Source organism: Neltuma alba, unplaced genomic scaffold (genome assembly GCF_004799145.2).
Source record: "Neltuma alba isolate B1F8T4 unplaced genomic scaffold, ASM479914v2 tig00013914_pilon, whole genome shotgun sequence".
NCBI lineage: Eukaryota > Viridiplantae > Streptophyta > Magnoliopsida > Fabales > Fabaceae > Neltuma > Neltuma alba.
Genome location: NW_021637958.1, coordinates 25,777 through 50,232, shown reverse-complemented (window position 1 = coordinate 50,232; position 24,456 = coordinate 25,777). Strand labels below are relative to the sequence as shown.

Sequence of the window (24,456 nt, the reverse complement as noted above, 5' to 3'; positions counted from 1 at the left end):
ATGAACCTGAATCACCCTCTGGTCAAGAATCTGGTCAAGGATCACAGCAACAATCAGAAATCAACAATGCAACTGAAGATAGTATGGCAGAAAATTCTGAACAGCAGCAAACACCGGAAGGAGAAGGTAATATAACCCCTGACACTCTACAGCAACGCCAAGAATCAGATTTGAATCCAGTTTCTGATGATTTGGGCTGGCCTATTGCACTTCGAAAGGGAAAACAAACATGCACACAATATCCCATTCAGAGGTTTGTGTCTTATGGAAATTTATCTTCTACCTATAAATCATTTATTGCTCATATCAACAGTGAGGTATTGCCAACCACTTACCAAGAGGCTGCAGCTGACCCAAGATGGAAAGAGGCAATTGAAGCAGAACTTAAGGCACTGGATAAAAACCAGACCTGGAAATTTATGAGGCTACCTGAAGGGAAATCTGTTGTGACATCTAAGTGGGTATTCACTATAAAATACAACCCAGATGGCAGTATAAACAAGTACAAGGCCAGATTAGTAGCTCGAGGCTTCACTCAAACCCAAGGGATAGACTATGAGGAAACTTTTGCACCAGTGGCAAAACTCAACACTATTAAGGTATTGCTGTCCATTGCCACAAATTTAGATTGGCCACTACATCAACTTGATGTTAAAAATGCGTTCCTTAATGGTGATTTGAAAGAGGAGGTATACATGGCTATTCCAGAAGGAGTGAAGAGACCAAGTGAACCTAGTGTTGTATGCAGGCTCTATAAGTCACTATATGGCTTGAAACAATCTCCACGTGCATGGTTTGAAAGATTTACCAGCTTTGTAATCAGACTTGGGTTCATGCAATGTCAAACTGATCATACCTTATTTGTTAAAAATGATAGAGGTAAAATGACAGTTTTGATTGTATATGTAGATGACATAATTGTGACAGGGGATGATCATGAAGGCATATCAAACTTAAAGCAATCACTTGCACGAGAATTTGAGGTAAAGGATTTGGGTAGCTTGAGATACTTCTTGGGAATGGAGGTAGCAAGATCTAAGAGAGGTATTGTAGTTTCACAAAGGAAGTACACGTTGGATCTCCTAAAAGAGACTGGTATGTTAGGGGCAAGTCCCTCAGGTACCCCGATGCTCACAGAAACTAATCTGGAAGTTAAGAAGAATGGTGTTTCGGTGAACAAAGAACGGTATCAACGCTTGGTTGGGAAGCTAATTTATCTTACTAATACTAGACCTGACATTGCATATCCAGTTGGTGTAGTAAGTCAATTCTCAAGCAATCCACAAGAGGAGCATATGGAAGCTGTTTATGAAATTCTGAGATACTTGAAGATGACTCCTGGCAAAGGAATCTACTTTACAAAAAGTGACTCAAGAGGCCTGGAACTTTATACAGATGCTGATTGGGGAAGATCAATTAATGAAAGGAGATCAACTACAGGATATTTTACCTTCCTATGGGGTAATCTAGTGACATGGAAAAGTAAAAAACAGCCAGTAGTTTCAAGGAGTAGTGCTGAATCAGAGTACAGGGCATTAGCCCTTGGTATATGCGAAGGAATCTGGTTGACTTTACTTCTCAAGGAACTAAGACTGAAGCTGAATATTCCAATTCAGACCTGGTGTGACAGCCAAGCAGCAATGGAAATTGCTAATAATCCTGTCCAACATGATAGGACTAAACACATTGAGATAGATAGACATTTTATAAGGGAGAAGATACAGGCAGGCATAGTCAACATGACATATATTAGTTCTCATCAACAAGTTGCTGATCTTCTCACTAAACCACTGGATAAGAAGAGGTTTGATGAACTAGTAGGCAAGCTGGGAATGCTTGATATATATTCGCCAGCTTGAGGGGGAGTGTTGGAAGACACGTTGGGCCATCTACTTAAGCCCAATAGGTTTAAGTTAACCCAGCTTAGACCTAATTAGAATAAGTCAGATTTAGTAATTATTCTCTTGTTATTATTTGCATTATTTTTTCCTGATTTCTTGGGATTACAGATTGCACTATCTTTCCTGATTTCTTGGGATTACTGTTTGTACTCAAGTCCTTATATATGTGCGCTAGTCGCACTAGTGAATAATAGAATGATTCTCTCATATTGATTCTGAATCAACAGTAGTCAATGTAATTTTTGTTCATTTGATCTTATTGTTAACCCACTCTTAAGGACTTGCAATTCAACAGCTCGTTGTTGACCTTTCCCCCCTTTCCAAAGCACACATTTTAGTCACAATTAATAATTAGTCTTGCTTTTCTCCTTCCTGCAAGTTGCACTTTCCTTTATAGTGCATCCAGTTTGAATAGATAGCTCCATGTGACAGTGTACCTACTTTAAACTTCTACTTCAACTTGTCTTATTGGGATTTTTTTCTGTCTGGTGGAGTCCTTGTAGTTTTTAGCCCCTTGTTAAGGTTGAATGCTCATTAGCCTGACTTAGATATTGTGAAGTAAGGAGAGTTTCATGAGGTTGTCACTGGGATTATCATATATTATTTAAATCTTTTCAGACCAAAAAAATGATATGCTTTTCTTTTGCTGGTGTAGTTTGATGTTTCTGAGGACTTGTAATAACCCATATAGAGCCTTAAAGTATTTTCAGCTGTATTTTAAGCATTTTTAAGACTTTGTTATTATATTTAGTTTTAAACAGTTATTATTATTACTATGCTTGTGGGGCATGATACAATTAAGTTTTGCTATTAAATATACTATTTTTTGGTTCTGTGTTAATGATAAAATCACAAATGTAGCGTAGTACTTAATGTTATGCTTTTGCAATCTTTGTTTTCTGAATGCTTCCCACATAATAGCATCCTTGAACATTTTAGTTTAGAAATCTCAAACTTGATAAACTTGAGGAGTCTTGTTACTGTTGTTTTTTCTCATATTATTTGTTACCTATGGCCAAATCTTCATGCTATACAGGTATCGGATCTCTCTATTTTCTCGATGGAAACAGAGAGGAATGTATGCAATGTGCATGTGGGTTGTCCAGCTGCTGTTGGTTCTTAGCAAAATGGATTCGGTGTTTGTTTATGTTCCTGAATATTATCTGGAAGCTCTGGTAATTTTACTGGTTGAAATTTAAGAATAAATTTTCTTCACTTTGTTGCAGAGAAATATTATTCAATCAGTGGTTATCCTTCGTCCTTTCTTTTCCTGTCGCATGTCAAACAAATTAAAATGGTTCTTTGACCGTTATTGTTTCGTGGCCTTGAAGGGCTGTACTCAGGTGTTTTATGTGTGCCTTGAGTGTTTATAGTAGGAGAGGGCCTCTTAAAATGCATAGAAATTGATAGGATGTTTGCTGTTTTTATACAGATCCGACCTGCCTGAATTAATGTGCTTCTAAGTTACATTTCACCTTTTTTTTTTTTTTTTAAAATACTTCTTTCATTATTATTCATTAATATTTTGTCCTCATGCAGGTTGATTGCTTTCATGCATTACGGAAAAGTGATCCTCCATTTGTTCCTTCAACAATTTTGATCAAGCAAGGACTTGCTTCATTTGTATGTATAACCTTTTTAGTCTTTATTTTTTTACTCGTTCTTTCTTTTTGTTGGACAAAAAGTTTTTCCACTCAAAGTTGATTATCCGGGTGTTGGAGGAACCAAACCAAGTTGCTGTGAGGAATGACATGACCCATTTGGACCCAGCTTCTTCACTTATAAGTGTATTTTTCATGGCCATGCCATATGTGTCAGCATCCACACACAAACTGTCTTTTTTTTACCTTCTTTTTTTTTGTTGGATAATCACTGTTACTTTACAATTCCTTGAGTTCTCAAGGCGCGTGATACGCACGCAAACCTCTGTTACTGGCTAGTGTGAATATGGAGCGGAGTTCGTGTGCTTTACCTTTTGAAATGTAATAAGTCAATTGTTCACACACTGAAACACTGATGAACTATGACTTGGAGCCGAACCAAGTTGAGAGTGGTGGTTTTGTTTGGGCGCTTCTATTAGAACTTTTCACTTGTTAGGTTTCTGAAATTAATGAATGGTGAAGGCTGTTTTTATTGGAGATTGACCCTTAAATAGCATTTATCCTGACAATGAACACGCCTAATTGTCTGTTACTGGGCTTTGGGCTTTAAATCTTGGTAAAACGTTGTCTTTAAAAAAAAAAAAAACTTGTGAAAGATTCAATGCGACGAATGGTAAATGCTTAACGCTTTTATATGAAGTAATTTGATACTTTCTTTTACTTTTAAAGTAAGCATTGAGCATTTTTATGATGTCTCAAGTAACGCTTTTGTATTTCTTGATATTCTTGTGCTATACAATTGATATAGAAAGGATTTCCCCCATTAAACACTCCGTAGGTAGGAGACCACTTGATATTTCTTATCAGAAGAATGTTGCAATTCTTGGTGGCATGTTTAGTTTCATTTGGACCTGGTGCTTGGCTGATCTAAAATGGTAATTATACCATGCAAAATAGTTGATCTAAAATTGACTGGAAAAAGTACAGATAACAGGAAGCATTGAGCTCTTTTAGTATTAAAAATATGAAAAGCCATCAGGAAGCATTGAATAGATTTAAGACCTGAGCATTTCTATCAAAGTATATCTTGGTTGGAACGCTCGTGTCTAGTGATAACTGATGAGATATGGATTGTTGGTGATTTTTCCTTCAGTTTGTGCTTTGTCCAGTGTGATCGTCAAATGATTGAGTAATTTTAAATAGCTATAATTATTTATTGTGTTATTAATGTAATAGTGCTTAAACAAATCAATTAGCAATTAGGGCATGGCTTCCTTGCACATTTGGTTTAATAAGATTGTTGGCTGTTTCTTATCCATGAATTCTTGAGTTGTGTCTGATTTGTTTCCGCCAGGTCACCTTTGTTGTTACCCATTTCAATGATCCAAGAATAGCAAATGCTGATCTTAGGGATCTTCTTCTTCAGTCTATATCCGTACTGGTTCAGTACAGGGAGTATTTGGCTGCTTTTGAAAGCAATGAAGCTGCCACCCAAATGATGCCGAAAGCGTTACTATCAGCATTTGATAACCGATCATGGATCCCTGTGACAAACATACTTCTGCGGTTGTGCAAGGGCTCTGGTTTTGGTTCTTCAAAGAATGGGGAGTCATCTTCATCATCAGTGCATTTCCAGGTCTGTAACAACCTCCGGACGTCTTGTACTTGGTAATTTGTTTTTCTCAGATTGATTCTAATCAGATTTATCATTTTGTTTGTGCATTTTGATTTGATGCAGAGGTTACTTAAAGATGCTTGCATGAATGATGAAGGACTGTTCTCAGCTTTTCTAAACCGTTTATTTAATACACTTAGCTGGACAATGACTGAATTTTCAGTTTCTGTTAGGGAAATGCAAGAGAAGTATCAGGTATGGATATAGTATTCTTTTTTATTCTTACAGGTTGCAAGTTGGTATGTGGCTTACTATTCAATCATTATGCTGCTTAAGTTAGTTATTTGGTAGTAGTAAGCATTCTAATTGGATCTTGATGTGGGTGGATTAAGTTTATACTCATCCGGTCCTTAATATAAGACCTATTTAACTAATTTGATTAGATTAGAAAAGTTAGGTAAGTTAGTTAATTATAAGAAATATAATATTTTTTCCCTAAAACACCATAATCATCTTTTTTAATATCCCCTCTCCCTCTTCTACTTGATTATAGTTGAGAGAGTATCCATAGGGGTAATTTAGGAAAAATTGATAAATATAAGAAATAGGTTTTATATTTAAGACTAAAATCAACTTAACAATTGGGTCTTATATTAAGGACCGGAGGAGTACTTTGTTACTTATCTGTTTCTTTGCATGGCTGGAACTGGAAGTCTTTGGGTTCTTGGATTTTTTGTTATGAAATGCACTTGTTATTGTGGAGGTTATCCGTTTTAAGCAGTTTTAGTTTTGTTTTCAAGATGTTACATGTCAATAATATTGAAATTAATTTGTATCAAATTTGCAGATATTCTAATAATGTTCTGTTGGCTATCTACTTTTCATTCTGTAATTATTTGGTGAAATACACCTATCGCAGGTTATAGAATTCCAGCAAAGGAAATGCTGTGTTATATTTGATCTTTCATGCAATCTTGCACGGATCCTGGAGTTCTATACTCGTGAGATTCCTCAAGCATTCTTGTTAGGACCTGACACAAATCTTCGAAGGTTGACTGAGTTGATTGTGTTTATCTTAAATCACATTACTTCTGCGGCAGACGGTGAATTTTTTGACCTGTAAGTTCTGAGCTTGTAACTTGAGGTTATAAACCACCAGGACAGGGAAATGGAAGTTATCTTTTTTAACTCGAATCTGCTATTTAACTGCATTGTTCCTTAGTATTATATATCAGATCTTGTTATTTTATCAGTGTCTTGAAAAATTGAGACTATGCGGGCTAACTTAATGTAGTTTTCATTTATGCTATTTGATAAATTGGGTTCCATTATTCCAGATCTCTTAGAAGATTTGGCCAAACTTCGGAGAAAGTAAATCGAGGCATGATTCTGGCACCGCTCGTAGGGATAATCTTAAATTTATTGGATGCCTCTAACAAGGCAGAATGCCAGGAGAGCAATGATCTTGTGGACATCTTTGCAAGCATGGACTGTCCGGATACTGTTCAATGTGGATTCCTGTATCTTCTGGATTATAACTGGGTTAGATATTATCACTCTTTGACCATGTTGAATCTTAGTCCTCGAGTCTTTATGCATTTTCCTGCTTAATGTATCCTTTCTTCAACTTCATGCAAGTCTCAAGTAGTTTAGACGTATATTTAATTGAACTGTCTTAAAACTGTATACTAGGGTCATGCTGCCGGGACCTGTTATGAGAAAAGATATGCTAGTGGCACAAAATAAGTGTTTTATTTCTGGTTCTGGTTCTTATGCGGATCTGCTTCTGTGTCAGTAGATTTTCTCTTTTGGAGTAGAGCTTTATAAGTTCCAGAGATCTTTGAAGTCATTTGAAGTTCTGCATTTTATCGGAAGTCTTATTTCTATAATAACCTCTGACAGTCTCACTGGTGTGGAGTACGAACCATTTGCAAAATGAAATGTGAGCTGTTGAATAAATTTGGGATTCTCCTGCTTTTATTTGAAATTTGCTCAGTTTCACACAGATCTCTGAAGTGGTTGTATATTAATTTAAAAGATGAATCTTATTGACATCATGCATAGATTCACTGTCTGTGATTTTCATTTTATCAGGATGGACTATGTAGGGGGGGCACTTACATTGCAAAATATGAGCAACTAGAGAATTTTCTGAGCCTCCTTACTTGCCGCACGGGAGCTCATCATGAGAAAATGGATATTGTGGAGGATGCAGATGTTGATGATGGCATGTGCTGCATTTGTTATGCGAGTGAAGCCAATGCCCGAATTGCGCCTTGCTCGCACAAGTCTTGCTATGGCTGTATTACCAGGCACCTTTTAAACTGCCAGAGATGTTTCTTCTGCAATGCAACGGTGACGGACGTTACCCGAATCGGTTAGAATGCAGACTACAAGTCCTTCACCTGAGGGTTTGCTTGGCCTTTCTGGTGGAAGTTTAGGCCGTCAGTGACTGATTATTTGATTATCAATGAACCCCAGATTTGAAAAATGACATTGCACAGAGGAAATGAAACACAGATGGGAAATAGAGGGGGGAAGTGGGGGTGGGGGGTTTAGTGTAGGGGAAATTCTATTCAGGACTTTGAAATGCTGACATCATTATTGACGTGTAATTAGTTTTTGGGGGGTTAAACACAGGCCACGAAGGAAGTAGCCATCGGTGAATGAAGAATTTTGCAGGTTAAGTTAGAGGGTATCATTATTCTGTAAATATGCGATATGTAAATGGCAAAGAAAGTCTTCTCAGGGGTATCCATTCTGTTAGCATTCTCGCAGATCCTCGTATTTCAGTATTCATAATGCTGGCTTAAGGCCATAGCAATGTACAGCTGAAGTATTCTATAAGACAAGGAAAAAGGATGTATAGGGGAAGCTGACAGGTTTTTTCCTCAATTAAAGGGTTGTTTGTATTCCTGCAGAAGTACTTTTAAAAAAAACTTTTTCGTAAATCAAGATACACTTTTTATATATTTATTTTGTATATTGTAAAATTATTTTTAGAATCATAATTGGGTTTTTATTCAAATATCCCTTAAATATATTGTAGCCGCAAAACCTACAAGTTAAATGCTTACAGTTCAAGGAAGAATCTGAGGGAAAAAGTGCTCCGAAAATATTTTGTTATGCTTTTCATTTATGCGTGACAAAGTTTGGCCCTAAATTTTATGACTTTAAAGTTTATATGTTTTATATTCCTAGTTGTGGAGGAGAAGCTTCTCCATTGTGTAAAGCGCATAGCATGGGTATAGGTTAAGCGAATGGCATGAAACTCGCAAGTTTCTGACGGAAGATTACTTGGTTAGGGATGAATTAATGATAGGGGAGTTTTTATATTTTATCCGTTTTGAATTCATGCATCTTGTTAAAATTATACTACTCTGATTCATAATATAAGTTATTTGTAACATATTTTCACATATTAGGAAATGTATTAAATTAACAAAAATTTTGAATTTTACTCTTGTTTTTGCTCTCTACGTTTTCAAATTATTTTAATATTTTTTTCTCTTTCCAATGCAAATAAAATAACGGTGAAATTGAAAAGCAAATATTAAATATATTATAAATAATTTATATTTAAGATTAAAATTTTTCCTTACAAGTTACTCATATTTAGTACCGGAGTGTTATTAGTTCCCATTTTAAAAATTTAAATACTTGAATTTGTTGCGCTGATATTACTTTCGTTATACTATTAATTAAATGTGTTGAATGTGTCGGTGAGGATTCCTCAAACTCTTTTTTCGATAGCAGGATTCTTCAATTTGATACAAGTGACGTCTACTAAAAAAGTGTTTGGATGAGTGTATAAAATGCTTTTATGTAAATTAAGATAAAATTTCTTTCAAATATTTTGTACATTGTAAAATTATTTTTAAAATTATGACTTGGTTTTTATTTAAACATCTCTAAAATAGATATTTAAAAGTAATTTTACCGAGTTCATTGTACACTTAGGGGGTGTTTGGATAGAAACCAAACCATGGTTTCAGAAGTGTTTTTACGGATTACGAAGTAAATTATGAAACCGTGGCTTTAGTTTTGCCAAACACCCCCTAAGTGTACAATGGAAATTTGCATAGATTTCTGTAAAAACATTCCAGACACTCTCCAAAACTTGCTTGGAGAATATTTTGGGAAGCTATGGCTAAAAGAACATAGTAATAAATAAAGAGGACATTTGATCAAAAAAATTAAATTGAGCAAAATTTTAGACGTCTTATCATTTGTCAGCGTACTCTTCTAAAATTTTTTACCCTAATTATACTTAATTAATTTATTTAGCTTATTCTAAATAAATTTAAAAGTAATTTTACAGAGTTCATTGTACACTTAGGGGGTGTTTGGATAGAAACCAAACCATAGTTTCAGAAGTGTTTTTATGGATTACGAAGTAAATCATGAAACCGTGGTTTTGGTTTTGCCAAACACCCCCTAAGTGTACAATGGAAATTTGCATGGATTTCTGTAAAAACATTCCAGACACTCTCCAAAACTTGCTTGGAGAATATTTTGGGAAGCTATGGCTAAAAGAACATAGTAATAAATAAAGAGGACATTTGATCAAAAAAATTAAATTGAGCAAAATTTTAGACGTCTTATCATTTGTCAGCGTACTCTTCTAAAATTTTTTACCCTAATTATACTTAATTAATTTATTTAGCTTATTCTAAAATTAAAATTAAAATTAAAATTCTTTAAAACATCCAAAAAAAAAAGAAATTGAAAAACAAATTTGGGGGCGTAGTGTGATGCCAGGTGGTCCATGGAGAGGCTAATTTTTGCTGATTCAGTAGTTAGGAATTCTCAGTTTCCCAGATAGTGTATTTTGCATTCTTGAATTCAAGAGATGGCGATGACGAGAGAAGAATAGATTACTTTGTTAGTTTGTTATAATTCATTGACTATAGTTTCTATTAGAACCAAAATCGTTCCGTTCTTGTATTGGGTCGTCGTCTTCAGGATTACTGTATAGCGGAGAGCCAGAAATGGCGAGCTCTCTGCAAGTGCGAGCAACGAAATCACCACTTTGTCCGCCTTCCAAGAATCTTTTCGCCGGCAACAACATCGACGCCGGCCGTCGGAGACTACTCTGTAGGAGAAGACCTCCTCTACCATTCGTTTCTTTGACCCTACAATCGCATTCTAATGCAGCTGCTCCCTCGACTTCCGAGCCCTCGCATTCGCATTACACCTTCTCCGTTGGATCTTCTCCAATTTCTCCTTCTCTTCATCTCTCTCACTGGAATCTTACCAATCGCCATATCGCTCTTCTCAATGTTATCGCTTGCGCGGTATATTACTTTTCTTTCTTTCTTTTATTTGGTTCTGTTACTTTCACTTGTGGGTTCTCTTTCAGCTTCACCAAATTCGTTTCCGGAATTTCCTTGTTAATTCTATTTCAGAATTCTGTTTCGTTATCCTGCAATAAATTCATAGCTGTTATGTTGTGGTAAATCCGGAACCCTGCTTCACAAAAGTGAATGTATATGATGCGTATCATGTGGTGCATGCACTTGTATATGGTAGAAATGGTACATTGGAAGAGAGATGTTTTGTGAATGTATGTATTATATCTGAAGGGACATAATGAATATATATAATGATAGGAATAATTATACAAATAGAGCACTTGAAGAGATATAACGAGGGAAAAAATATATGATCGATATAATGATATGGAGATGTTAGCCAGAGTCGCATTCTTTTGTGTCGTTTCTATTAATGCATGAACGAATAGATGAAGGAGACAGAATTCATGTGCCGGTTGCTTTTTTGTTGGAACTTTTGTAACTTCTTATATTTCCTCTCGCTACATAGACTCTTCGGATATTACTATTTTTCTCCCTCTTTTTGCTTGTAATTTTAGTTAGATGTAACTGGTAAAGTCATGTCTTGTTCTGTTGTGCAGACGGCAATATCTACCACATGGCTGTTTTGTTCTGCAATTCCCACGCTTCTGGTTTGGGTTCTTAAAACTTGGCTTCCATGACTTTTTATCTTATTGGATTGCTTTTGGAGGGATTAATTTAGACCAATGTATTCAAATTGCAATGTTCCTTCTTAATAAAGGCTTTCAAGAGAGCAGCAGAATCAATGGAGAGGCTGATGGATTCCACAAGGGAGGAGCTTCCTGATACAATGGCTGCCATTCGACTATCTGGGATGGAAATATGCGACTTGACAACGGAGCTCAGTGATGTTGGGTATCATTATTAACTGCAAATTCATTTTGCTGATAAAAAAATATCAGTAAACTACTATATGGCGATTATTATTCTTAATAAAAATGCTGCTATTCTTGAGTTAAAGCGTTATTTACGTTAATTAAAGTGAGTTATCAAGCTGATCTATGATATGAGTATACAGCTTTCATATTTGATTACTTAAAATCTGCAGTCAAGAGATTACCCAAGGTGTGAGGAGCTCCACTCGAGCAGTCCGCGTAGCTGAAGAGAGACTTCGAGGTTTCACAACCATGGCTTCATCAGGTACTTTCCTAATTATGCTGCAAAATCTAGTTGTCTAAATTTTAGACATAAGATTCTTTTAAAATGAAAATAAAAATCTATTTTGGTTCTTATGTCATGACCGTTACTTTAATATGCTTCATGAACATTTTGTATCAATTCATAGCATCTGAGAATATGATCTGGTTGAATCAAATTATCTGATCTTCGAAGAATTTTTTATTGTCTTAATACTCCTAGAAAGGGAAAATTAGAGTGAAATCATGCATTGGATTACTAAAGTGATGCAAAAAGTTTGAAGCACTGGATTAATAATTAGACTATTTTCTATGATCAAAATAAGACTTCTGTCATTAAATTTGGGGCTGTGGCAAAGAATTTCACTTCATGATCACTTTGGTTAGCTTCATTGCAGGCAGGGGCGAGCCCGAGAGCCCAGCCAGTTGAGCCTCTCGTAGCAAAAAATGCTAGGGGCTTGAGAGAGGGTCTTGTGAAGGGTCGTACAATCTTGCAGATGTTTTTCACTCTTACCCATTTTTCAAAGTTTGCTCTTAACTACATCACTAGAAGCAGAAAGAGTTAGGGCCAAAGAAGATGCTATATGTTCCTGCTGAGCAATATAGACGTTCTCTTCTGTATATTTTTTGTTCCTCTCTTTTTCATGAGAACGTGGAAATAGTTATGGATTATGCATTTCCCTTTAGACTAATGACAACGCATTAAGGTGGAATAGAATCGAAGATGCTTCACGGCCTATTTGGTATAAAGGAGTTTGGCACTCTGGAAACCAGATGCCGATAAACTCTGGAATAGTTCTTCCCATAAAGGGGTTGAGGGACCTTTTCAGATTCTCGAATACATTGGTTACTGATTTTTTTTTTGTTTGGATCTAATGATTTTCTGTTGATTTGTGGGTTAATATAGGGTTTGTCCATCTTTCCTGTCGTGGTTCTTCGCATATGTCAAGTTCAGCATTTTTTTTTCAAACGTCGTTTTTATTTTTGTGTAGGTAATGTTCATGGCATGCTAAATATGTTACTGTCATACTATGCGTTTATGGAATATGAGAAAGTGCTATATTATGTGCGGTCTGTGAATTGCAGAACTTGTCAAAGATTTTATATTTTGAAGGCCGAATAAGGCATTTCTTTTTATCACATTTTTCATTTTCTGTGTGATTGAATGATGATGAATGGAATCTAGTCTTCATTTTTTAATAAGATAAATACCTTTTTTCCTCAATATCAAGAAGGTAGATTAGTTTAGTTAGAAACTTCAAGTATGTGGGTAGACATAAATTTTTTCTAATAATAACCTCCAGGAAATTGATTAAAATAGTTCATTTATTATTGGATGTGTTACCAGTATTTCTCTCCTTGTTTTAACAAGGATATAAATGAAAAAACAATAAATAATCTAGATAAAAGTAAACTGTTTTTTTATAATAATAAATAAAATTATAGGGTAAAAGTACATACTAGTTCTCAGGTGTAGAATTTTTTTTTTTTTTCCCCAATCAAAGAACGCTGATGTTGCAAGGGTATGATGAGGACTGATATGACCGCCAGATCAAATGGAGGGACCGTTGGCCGAAAGGAAAAAAAATCGGGAGGGGCCATTACCTGAGGCCCTAACAATTTTCAACATCAAATATGATGATGTCTCTGACTAGATGATACTCAGTGCAACTAGTTTACCTAATTTTTTGGGGAAACAAAAGAGAGCTCAGCCATTTGATATTTGAAGCAGAAACAATGAGACCAGGGGGACGACGTGCATCGAGGTTAGACCATGATTACTGTTTCTATTCATATTCATCGGGGTTAGACGTGCATCGATGTCAATATTCATATTTTATAGTAAGTTCAGCTATTGATACGTTTTGAACACAAATACGATGGCCCAACATCTAATTGAACCATTAAAATGGCAGAACCCCTGCTGCCTCTTTCAGTATAGTACTTGATTAAGACGTCCAATAATAAAAGGCCCCCAAAAAAAAAAACAAACCTTGTTTAACAAAACCCTCAAATTAAGACTTCCAGATTCTCGCATGCGCAGCAAGAACAGGGAGGGAGGAAGAAACCCATAAAGCTAGAAAGACGAACACAGAGCTAACATTATTATTAAGCAGAGAGAGAGAGAGAGAGAGTTTAAAACCTATGGGGCTGCAAATTCAAGTAGTAGAAACGTTAACTTGGCCACCTTGCCCTTTGGTTAATGGCGGTCTTGATGGCTTCCTGAGGTTTCGTGATGTTCCTTCTCCGTATTTCTTTTCAGTTGCAGAGTCGAGACCAAGGCACTTGGAAACAGCCTTCACCAATCGTTCTATGAAATAACAGGGCTTGTATAAATTGAAAGCCCTCTCTCTTTCCGTCTCCATAGTGTTTTTTCCCCCCAAATACCATTTAGCTCCTTCCCCTTTCTTTTGCTGCATCGGTTCTTAAAAGAGTGCTTATTGACACGCCACTTCATGCTTCAGCTTTCCAACATGTTGCAGCAATTAGACGCGTGCCGCTTCGGGTACCTTCACGTGCATTTTCGGTTCCAATTTATCAGTTTCCCCTTACATCTTGCTCTCGTGCTTTCCATGACTAATTCAGATACAATTATATCAGCTTGTATTAAAAGACGAGGGTTTTGGAATTTGAACTCCTATAAACTGCACCCTGCACTTTCTATAATATTCTGCTAAAATGAATACGTTATATCATACACCAAGGATCGTTTTGGAATGTTGTGGAAGCCTGTTCATTATCAAATAATAACAACATTTCGGTCGGGAGATCCTATTTTAACGTTTTCTTTTCTCCTGCCCCGAGTCCCCGTCATAGTCAGAACGGCTTGTTAAGATTAAACATTAAAATTGTACATAAACCCCATCATTTTCGTGACTTTCGTCTGTTCCACCAGGTGCCAGGTTCAGTCCCAAAATACAATCAAGCGTCAGATTACTCAGCCGAAAGTTTACCGTCCTTTAATTGAATAAATATCATACCACGAGTCCAATCCCATTCTTTTATCAGAAGTCTGTTCTTTAAATTCTTACCGTGGCCATAAATCATGATGAGCGTGAGACCATTATGGGAAATTCGGATTCGAGCAGAAGTAAGGAACTGGGAAGATTATACAGAGCACTGAATAAAACTGATGCTAATTATGTTGATAAATTCGTGGGATCATTTAATGATATGACAACATATGAAGTAAGAATCAGCTTTGTTTTGGTTTTCTGCATCTTTGGGTAGGAGGGGAGTCAGGTGCAGGGTCCAAACCCAGACATTTGAGAAAGGCAACCCTAGCTAACTGGAAATAATGGCAAGGGTGGAACCGGGAGGAACCCTCCCTCTCTCCAAATTCTTCTGCACTCACTATCCTTCTCGTTGTTCCTGATGATACTTCACCTTTTATACTGCGATTCTCTCCCCCCTGCAAAATTATGTAATTCCCATCACAACAGTACAATGACAAGCTATTTGTGCGTGTATCAGTCATCTGTTCTCAATGTAAGAGTTATAAATAAACATGGATTCCCTAGCTCTCAGGATTCAGGAATTTAAGGACATCACATTTTGATAATCTATCAGAGATCTTTGCTTTTCGACTAGGTAAACGACATGAAAGAAAACCAGAGTGATTTTAAGCTGGGCAAGTTCAATAATGAACGAGAACATAATTGCAACGTGCAAATGTTTGTAGCCTTAGCAGCCACTGTTTAAGCCAGTAAGGCAAAAAAACTTTATACGTCCCAAAATGATGCTAGCACGATTATAATGCAAGACTGAATCAAAACCAGGAGGATTATTATGTAGTTTAGAACTTTAGATTATAGATCTCATCCAACAGAACACCACAGTTTTTTAAATTTTTTTTAATAGAATAATTATAAATGGATGTCGAACACTTGATGAGCATAAATAGGATCAATCAAATGAGAAAACGTTTCGGATCTATTAGTCCTTAGCAAAACTCCATTTCCACTGGATCTATCTCTAATGTACTTTCTATACTGTCCCTCTAATATTAGCAAATCTCAGCCATTTTGAGCCAATCCAGAGGGGCTACCAAATTCCTAAACAAATACTCGCTACAGGGAAGGCAGAGAACAGTGGCAGAAAAAAGAAATTTTGGGTGGGTATTAGAAGCCAATGGACAATTTGTAATTGCATAGGTCTAGGTTAAATCGAGTTATATCTAAACTTGTCGATAATTACAATCTGTCCTTGAAAACACTTCTTGGGACCAATCCTACTCACTTCTTTCTCCGTCTAATTAGGGATACGTTATCCAGAATAAACAAGAACTTTCCTTATCTTCGAAGTCCCAAAATTAGAAAATACCCAAACATAAGCAATATACAATGCGGAATGATAAATAAGAACATTAGAGGGTCCAAATCTGAAAGGAGTGGAATACTTCAAGGATGGTGATGACTTTCATCCTCTATGTCCAATTCAAATACTAGCTATTAGGTTAAAGCTAAAATCTGAAGGAAGAATCAATCAGATGAACAAGAACTATTAAACCATCTAATTATTGCTATGGATAAACACGATGCGGTTGTTGCTTGGAGTAAGAGAAAATCAAGATTTCAAATGCCATCTAATTTCTTCGTTTCCACGATAATTAGGTTTCTGAGAGGGTGAATTAAGAACTTAAGAATGTTAACAATAAAAGAAAAGGTTCATATCCCTCCTCCACAGATCGAGACACCAATGTCAAAAGAGAACGAAGAGAAAAGGAAAACAATCTATGCCAAGCCGAAACACCGCGATTTCTTTGACTAGATGAAGACCAAGAAATACATTAAGTTTAAATATCAAGATCATAAACCCAAATTCTGCGAAATGAGAGGAAGATATTAAAAATATAAAGCAAGAAAGAAAAATTCGGTACCTGTGTAGCCAATCTTCGGTTGATTACGAAAGTAGTGGTCGAGGGATCGTGTTTAGCACTGGGTTTTTCTACCTGTCGAATCTCATCGAAAAGGAAGCGACTGGTAGATGCAGATTCAGCAGCGGTGGGGCCCTCCGTGGCTGCGACGGTGGAGGCATCGTCGGAGGAATCCAAGGCGAAGACGGTGAAACAATATAGAAGAGCGACGAGGAGAAACAGAACCACCAGCTGAATCCAAATCAGCCATGGAATCCCAGAGCTCTGAAAGGCAAGCACGTCCCCAGGATCGAACATAGTAATTAACAATAATCTGGGGACATAGTAATTTAGATAGCAAATTTAAGAAGAAAGAGAGAAGAACATTGATTCGTTGACGGGTTGAAGTTGAACTTTGAATTGAAGTAAACTTCAACACGAGGGAGAGTGATGAGAAAGGATTCCCTCTGGGTCACTGGCACAAAAATGGTGGATTTTCAGTCATTTCTATGAGAAATTCAGGCTGAAGGTTCACGCGCTTCCTTCTGCGCGTGCTAGAACTCGCTTCAGATTCCGCCCATCCTTTTCTACTGCCTGGTAGACGTTGACATGCCAGAAGGTACTCGACAGTAGACACCGCTCTTCCTTGTTTCTTTTCTTTTCTGGTTAATTTTTTTTCTCTCTTCATGACCCGAAAAAATGGGGGGAAAAAGGTATCAAAGGAAGGAAAATAATGGTAAAATTGACATTTTAATAATCTAACTTTAGCTAAAATTTGGAAATATTTTTTTTATTTTCGGAGGATAAATTTTGAAATCCTAAATTAGTTATAGTTTAGTTGATCTTTTTGTTAAATACAAACTGCAAAAAATAGTTGCTTTTTATTTTGTAATATAAATATTTATTAAATGCATCAATGCGATTGAGTTTACAGTTGTTTGTAGTATGCTGGGATAACTTTTTTTTTTGTGTAGTTGGGTTAATAAATTACCTTGTATAGCCTTAGTTAATTATCTTCTTCAAATTAGTTCTAATTTAATGCAAATTGAATAAAGTGACCCTAAAAATATAAAGTCAACAACCACACACAACACAACTTCGAAGCAAAAAAACCCACCTTGATAAGGATTGAATTGACACATTCCATCATTTGTGGTTTTTATGTGATGAAAATGATGTTTAATCTAAACCTTTCAACAATTAAAATATTAGCTTTAAAAATATTCATTACCGAATTATTAAAACAACTTGCGTGTTTCCATATAAAATATTTACCTATTTTATCTGTGTGTGGATGGGCATGACAGCCTACAACCATTGACGGAAAAATTGGGTGTAATTAGCATAAGAACAAAATTAAGTATATTTATTAAGAAAATATAAATTAATTTAATGATAAAAATGAATAAATAAAAATTATGTTTATATATTTAAGGAATACTAAAAATATATTAGGTAAAAATACTCAACTAAAAATGGGTCAGAAAACATTAGTTAGCTTGAAATATATTAGATGGAAAAACAATTTAAATAGAATTGAAGAGTTACGTTAACTTTAGAAGTGAAAGTAAAATTCAAAATAAAAATTAAACATAATAAATAGTTGGTCAAAAAACCTATATAAAACTCAAAAGGTGAACTATTTCCTTCTGGTCCGTTTATGATAAAAATAAATTTATTATACAAGTTAAATGACAAACACATTTTGCAATTATTACTTTTCTTTGCTTTTGCCAAGTACTTCTTTGATCATTAATATAACATCTACTCTTTTGTCCAAAATAAATTTATAAGACCTGCCCAATTCATTTGAGCGGTCTGAAAAAGCTAGATTAATTAATTAATTATAAAAAATATGATTTTATTTTCTAAAAGTATTGAGTAATATTATATTATATATTTATTTATAAATTAAATAAATTAGTCTGAGAGAATATAACAAATATTAGAAAAAAATGAATTGAAATTTTATATTCAGATTTAAATTTAATTCTCAAGTAATTTCTATAATAAATTTGGTAAGAGTATTTATTAGTTTTTCCTCTCTTTTGCAAGTACTCCCTCTCCTACCTATTTCAAGAAGTTAATTAAATTAAGTGATTAAATGTATCTTAAATAAAGTTTTTCTTTTCTATATTTGAAGAGTATGATTGGAAAGTAGTAAAATACTACCTCACATCTTAATTATAAAAACTAATTAACTGATTTGAGGAGATTAAGAAAAAAATTAAATTAGTTATTTGTAATAAATATGTGTTATCTTTTTAAAAATATTTTTTGCCAATTAAGATACTGGTTATAACTATCATTGTTAGAAAGACTGTCTTGAAAAAAAATATAAATATGAAAAATAAAATAAATTAAAATCTGATATTTATAATCAAAATAAAAATTAAACAAGATCTTATATAAATAATGTAGTGCTACCTTCGGTTCTTAATATAAAACCTTGTTTGATTTTTATTTTGATTCTAAATATAAGACCCCAATCCACTTTCTCTCTCATATTTACTCAATTTTTTCTAAAATAGTCCTTCTAATAATTATAATTCTAGTCAATACACTTGATTAGTAAAGATATTTTAGAAAAGATTACACTTATTTAAGACAAATAATTAATTCAACTTACTTTTTAATCTTTTTAAATTAGTTAACTAATTTTTATAATTAGAATCGGAAGTAGTATTTTTTAGGGATAATTAATCCACAGCTCCTTATAGTTTCAACTAATTTTGAATCAGGTCCTTATAGTTTTTTTTCTTTTTATTAGATCCTTATACTTTTACTTGTTTTTAATTAGGTCCTTGTATTTATTTTTTTTTATCAAGTCCTTATAAGTTCACCTTATTTTTAATTAAGTCCCTGAATTTTTTATTCTTTATTTTATAAATTCTAATAGTACTATTATATAAACATAAAATAGTATATATTATTTAATATTAGTTTATAAACAACAATATTCTAAAGATATTGAATTATTATAATGATTTTAATTTTTTCAGTAAAAAAATTAATTGTTCTAAAAAATTTTCCTGAATTAATTAATTCTATTACTTTTTATTACATAATTATTAATTTAATTTAATTATTAATATTTTATATTTTAGTATTAATCTATTTAATTAAGCTTATATTTAATTAGTAAATAAAAATTAAAATTACATGGACCTGATTTAAAATTTAGTGAAATTATAAGGACTTAATTAAAAGAAAAATAAATATAAGGACCTAATTAAAAAAAGATAAAAGTATAAGAACCTGATAAAAAGAAAAAAAACTATAAGGACCTGATTCAAAATTCATTAAAACTATAAAGACTTGCAGATTAATTAATCCTATTTTTTAAGGACTCATATATTCAAAAGTTTCTCTCACAATTGATTATCTTTCCTGACCATAATCGTTTTTGACATGACCGAGCGGAGTACGGTTTTAGTGTTTTAAAAACATTTTAAATGGCCATGCATTGAACGAGGGCTAAATGCTGCAACTTGCATACGGAGACAATTGCGCGAGTGTTGCACACGCGCATTGGCCGTTGGCAAAATTGGTGGTGGACATTTACAGGGATTTCACATTACTTTTTGGACGCTAACAAAAGAGAAGAGACAGTTAGCCGCATAATTTATAAGACAAAATACTATTTACAGTAATTATTGTGGGCCTTAATAATACAAATTTTTTCAGCAAAAAAACACCAACAAAAAAAAATACGTAACAAAATACATTCATTCAAGATGTAATGATGGTGCAGATTTGACTCTTATATCACTTTTTTTTTTTTTTACCCACCCAACTTATCGGAATTTTGTTTCGACTACATTTGGATTCAACTTACGTCGCGCACCTAGCTGTGGTGAGTGAGTCTCCCAACAGGGATTTCTACGTACGCTGAGGCTCAAACTCGAGACTTCGCTTAAACAGTACCAAGCCGCTTACCACTTAGACCAACTCCTGTTAGTGACTCCTGTATCACTTGATAGTCCATAACGGAAGAAATATTTCTTAAACATGTTAAGAAGGGCAGATATCTAACCGTCCACCATTAAAAAAAAAAAAAGGCCAATAAAATTTTCTCAACAACCAGTGAAATCTACGAGCTCTGTACGGAACTAAAAAAAAAGGTCAATCTAAACGCAATAAAAATGTCAATCTAGTGTATCATTACAAAATTGTGAAAAATTTAATGACATAACTGATAAATTAAAAAATATTACTTCTGATTTTTAATATAAGAGCTAATTGACTAATTTGAGTATAAGTAGTTAAGTTAGTTATTTATAATAAATATGTGTTGTTTTTTCTAAAATATCCTTACTAATCAAGTGTATTAAGTAGAACTACCATTATTAGAAAGACCCTTTTGAGAAAAAAATAGATAAATATAAAAAATAAAATGGATTGAGATTTTATAATTAGAACTAAAATAAAAGTTAAAAGAGATTTTATATTAATGACTGGAGGTAGTAATTTCTTTTACTTATAAATAAGACCAAAGGTGCATGAATTATGGGAGAATTATGATTAGATCTCAAGAAAGAGAAATAATTACGAAAAAGTTTTAATAACAACCTTATCACCCTATAATAACAAGTTTCAAAGTAGACAATGACAGGTTGACAACTTTTAGAACTTATTTTGTAATTATTTTTTCCTTAGAACTTGATTGTAATTCTCCAATTACTTATTCGGCGAGTTAAAAATTAATAGTGTATTTAATATGCTACCACCTCTAGTTTTAAATATAAGATCTAATTGATAATTAAGATGTAAGTTATAATGTCATATGTACTCTAAAGTAGATCGGGAAGTAGTACTTTGGAAGTGGTCCTGAGCTAAATGGATGGAAAATTAACCCTAAAGGCGGGTAACCAAAGCCTGAACTCGGGGAGCAAGCTTGTTATAGAACAAACAAGGGTGTTGAATCTAACTTAATGTGTTAGCGTCACAGGGCGAACCATTTTAATCAATCGAAGTTGCACAGTAACAAGCTATTATAACCTTTTTAATGGTAAGTGTGCACACTCCTGAAGCTTCTCTAATTTTAATAATATAATCCGTACATAATAATGCTTTATTCTAAGATTTCAGTTCTTTCACATGTTTTTTGTAGCATATACCGTTTCATAAGTCCAAAATATGGAATAAACGAGGGTTTCATTTCTGTTTCATTTTAGTCTTTATTTTATGGCTACATAGCTTTTCGTCTAAGGAATAAGAAACTTTTCTTTTTAGTAGATGAATGGTCTTTTCATTGGGAAAAGCTATATCTTCCGTAATGATGAAGTACATGAAAACAACGCCACTTTGAGCTACCAACAGGAGTTGGATCTAGTGGAAAAAAAAAAAACGCCAATTTGGGCTTCCTTTTATGAGAATAGTCCTTCCTCCTTTTGCCACTTTGATGTGTTAGTTATTATTCTGGCCAGTATAATATTGGGTTGGGTTTGTACTTAATATGTTTTTTCTTCAATGTATACAAGCCATTTTCGAATAATATTGCTTTTCCATGGGAGGATTATAGGCCAAAAAAAATGAATTGTCCGAATCTAGTAAATAGGGGAACAAAAATTGTTCAAAGAGCTCACTTCAATTGAATTCCATAATGCTGAAATATTAGATCCCACATGGTTGGATTGGCAGGAAAAAGCAAAGAAAAGCTTGAAGCTAATTAGTCCATTTTTTTTCAATACGGATGCGTTTTAGAAGGAGAGAGACACTTCGAAAGCGTCTGAAATTTATAAAATTTAAATGTGATTTTTTGTTGTTGTTGAAGGAATGCCAAACACGCAATGAATGTATTTTGTTTTTCGGGTAACAACACGCATGAGAGTTAGGATTTCTTATTTATTTATTTGTTTTTTGCTACACATGTGTATCCTCCTAAATCCTATTCAAGACATTGTCAATGTCAGGTACTAAATATAGGTATCTCTCCTAACTGTGATTCAAACCTTGTTTTATCACTTTATGAGAGATTAACTCCTGTTATTAGACCTAAATCCCGTTGATAAGTTAGGATCTCGTTAGAATGCGAGACGGATGGGAAGAATTAGGGGCTGCAGAAAGGACCACTGTGAACCCAACAGTGTTTTAGTCATGAGAGGGAACGAAGGAGATCTCGGTGCGATGGGCCTGATCCCGAGTTGGTCTAACTTCTGGCCCATTTTGACTGTGAAGCAGGCTCGAAGAATGGTGAGCCCATAACACAACCTCTTGATCTAATTATGCAAGGAAGTCTGCGGTGGTATCCTGGTGTCTTTTGAAGTGATAGACAGTGAATTTATAACAAGAAAACTAGTTTTTTTTTTTTTGTATAACTTACTTATATTTATAAAAGTCACTTGAGGTTGTCTCCCTTTTTTTAAAATTTCTATTTTCTCCCATTAATTACCCATATTAATATTATTGTATTTATTATCACGTAAATTGTTTAGAATTTAGATGGTCAATTCTCTCTTTTACACTATATGTCCTCACAAATAAAAATATTTTTTTTAAAAAAATCATTTCTTACATATTTATTGTCTCTAAATCATTTTAATCAAAATTTTTACTAACGTTATTCCATTAATTAACTCTTAAGAAAGGAACGGAGGGAGTCCTTGAGAAATCAAAATATCGTTATAAATGAAATGACATATATAGCCTCCGCCTTACCAAGTTTTGTCTCTTTCCTTCTTTCACGAATTCTCGTACCCTGGTGGGTCACGCATTCCGTGTTGGAGTTTCTAACATGGACTCAACGTGAGAATGGGAAGCCCTTTGCTCTCTGGAATCTTCGCACACTCCAAACAACTAGCTTTCATTCCCCGTTTATTACGAGCCATTCCTTAAAACGTTTATCCAGTGTTCGAAAACCACGTTCCCAGTGCAGCATTTGACACGTAATGGCCATTCAGTCCTACCACCACCTTCCGTTCCAGTTTTCATAGCGCCAAATTGTTCACGCCAACGACCTCTCTAAGATTCACGGAATCTGCAGAGGTCTCTTCTCCATCCCGTTTTAACATGGCATCTTCGGCGCGTGTTGCGCACTGCCAGCTGCGGCCCCCAGCACCGTCGGTTCGGTCGAAGGAGCAGTTTGTTCCGGGTCAGATTCCCGTTCCGAAACCCAAGCCGGCGGAGTTAGAAGCCACAAACATCGTTCTCCAGCCCCGTCTGTGTAACCTGAGATCTTACGGGTCCGATCGGTCGGGAGGCGTGATCCGGACTAGAAACGACGGCGTTGATGCCGCCGATGACGTGTCCCCCTTCTTTGCCACCCTGTCTGAATATATTGAGAGCTCTCGGAAAAGCCATGATTTCGAGATCATCTCAGGTCGCCTGGCTATGGTAATCTCTCAACTTACTAATCACTTGCAATTTCAAAGAGGAAAAGAAGAAATCCACAATGAATCATCTAATATTTTTAAATGATCGATCATTTTAAAGCAATGGATTAGTAAGAATAACACTTGGGGGTTCGGTGAAGCTTGTGTTTGCAGGGACATTGACGATGGAAATCGTGACGGGGAACTCAGTGTTCAGAAAGATGGAGATGGAAGGGATAGTGGAAGCAGGAGGGGTGTGTTTGGGAGCGGTAGCTTTTGCGGCCATATTTGCGTGGTTCTCAAGTGCTCGAAACAGAGTGAGCAAGGCGTTCACAATCGGATGCAACACTTTCATCGATTCTGTGATTGATCGGATCGTGGATAGCTTGTTCTACGAAAGTGAGCTTAGTGACTGGTCTGATGAATTGTGAAGCTGTGTCAGTATCTAAGCGTTTTGGTTTGGCTGTGTGTAAAAGAAAACTATAGAAAATGAGAGGTGGAGGTATAATTAGGCAAGTGAGAGTCCAAGACTTGGATTTGATGAGCACCTCTGTAGCTTTATACGTTGCTGGATAGTACATAGCATGATGATGTAAACAGCTTATATATGTTTGGTGTTTTATATAGAAAAGAAGAATGGTAGCTAGTTGATATGGAGCGTCAGAATTACATTCAAAAGCT

The 24,456-nt window shown here is 34.8% G+C and overlaps 3 protein-coding genes and 1 pseudogene across 4 annotated transcripts; 3 read left to right on the top strand and 1 right to left on the bottom strand.

Moving 5' to 3' along the window:
- The window catches only part of LOC114739359 (E3 ubiquitin-protein ligase RKP-like), a 15,421-nt pseudogene extending 7,381 nt beyond the window's left edge, over positions 1-8,040 (top strand).
- On the top strand, positions 122-24,456 carry LOC114739360 (stress enhanced protein 2, chloroplastic-like). 2 transcript variants are annotated; one of them, XM_028927416.1, is made up of 4 exons: positions 122-126; positions 15,693-15,697; positions 23,441-23,797; positions 23,937-24,456. In XM_028927416.1, exons 3-4 carry the CDS (start codon positions 23,474-23,476, stop codon positions 24,204-24,206), a joined length of 594 nt encoding a protein of 197 aa, XP_028783249.1. In that variant the 5' UTR covers positions 122-126; positions 15,693-15,697; positions 23,441-23,473; the 3' UTR covers positions 24,207-24,456. The 2 variants fall into 2 exon arrangements, with proteins under 2 accessions (XP_028783249.1, XP_028783248.1); XM_028927415.1 differs by lacking the exons at positions 122-126; positions 15,693-15,697 and having other exon boundaries at positions 23,324-23,797.
- On the top strand, positions 9,987-12,535 carry LOC114739362 (uncharacterized). Its single transcript, XM_028927418.1, has 5 exons — positions 9,987-10,414; positions 11,032-11,082; positions 11,193-11,326; positions 11,520-11,611; positions 11,995-12,535. The coding sequence occupies exons 1-5, from the start codon at positions 10,109-10,111 to the stop codon at positions 12,171-12,173; spliced, it is 762 nt and encodes a 253-aa protein (XP_028783251.1). The 5' UTR covers positions 9,987-10,108; the 3' UTR covers positions 12,174-12,535.
- On the bottom strand, positions 14,723-16,956 carry LOC114739361 (uncharacterized). The gene is made up of 2 exons (XM_028927417.1): positions 16,487-16,956; positions 14,723-15,019 (listed from the first exon to the last, which is right to left on the bottom strand). The coding sequence occupies exons 1-2, from the start codon at positions 16,778-16,780 to the stop codon at positions 14,804-14,806; spliced, it is 510 nt and encodes a 169-aa protein (XP_028783250.1). The 5' UTR covers positions 16,781-16,956; the 3' UTR covers positions 14,723-14,803.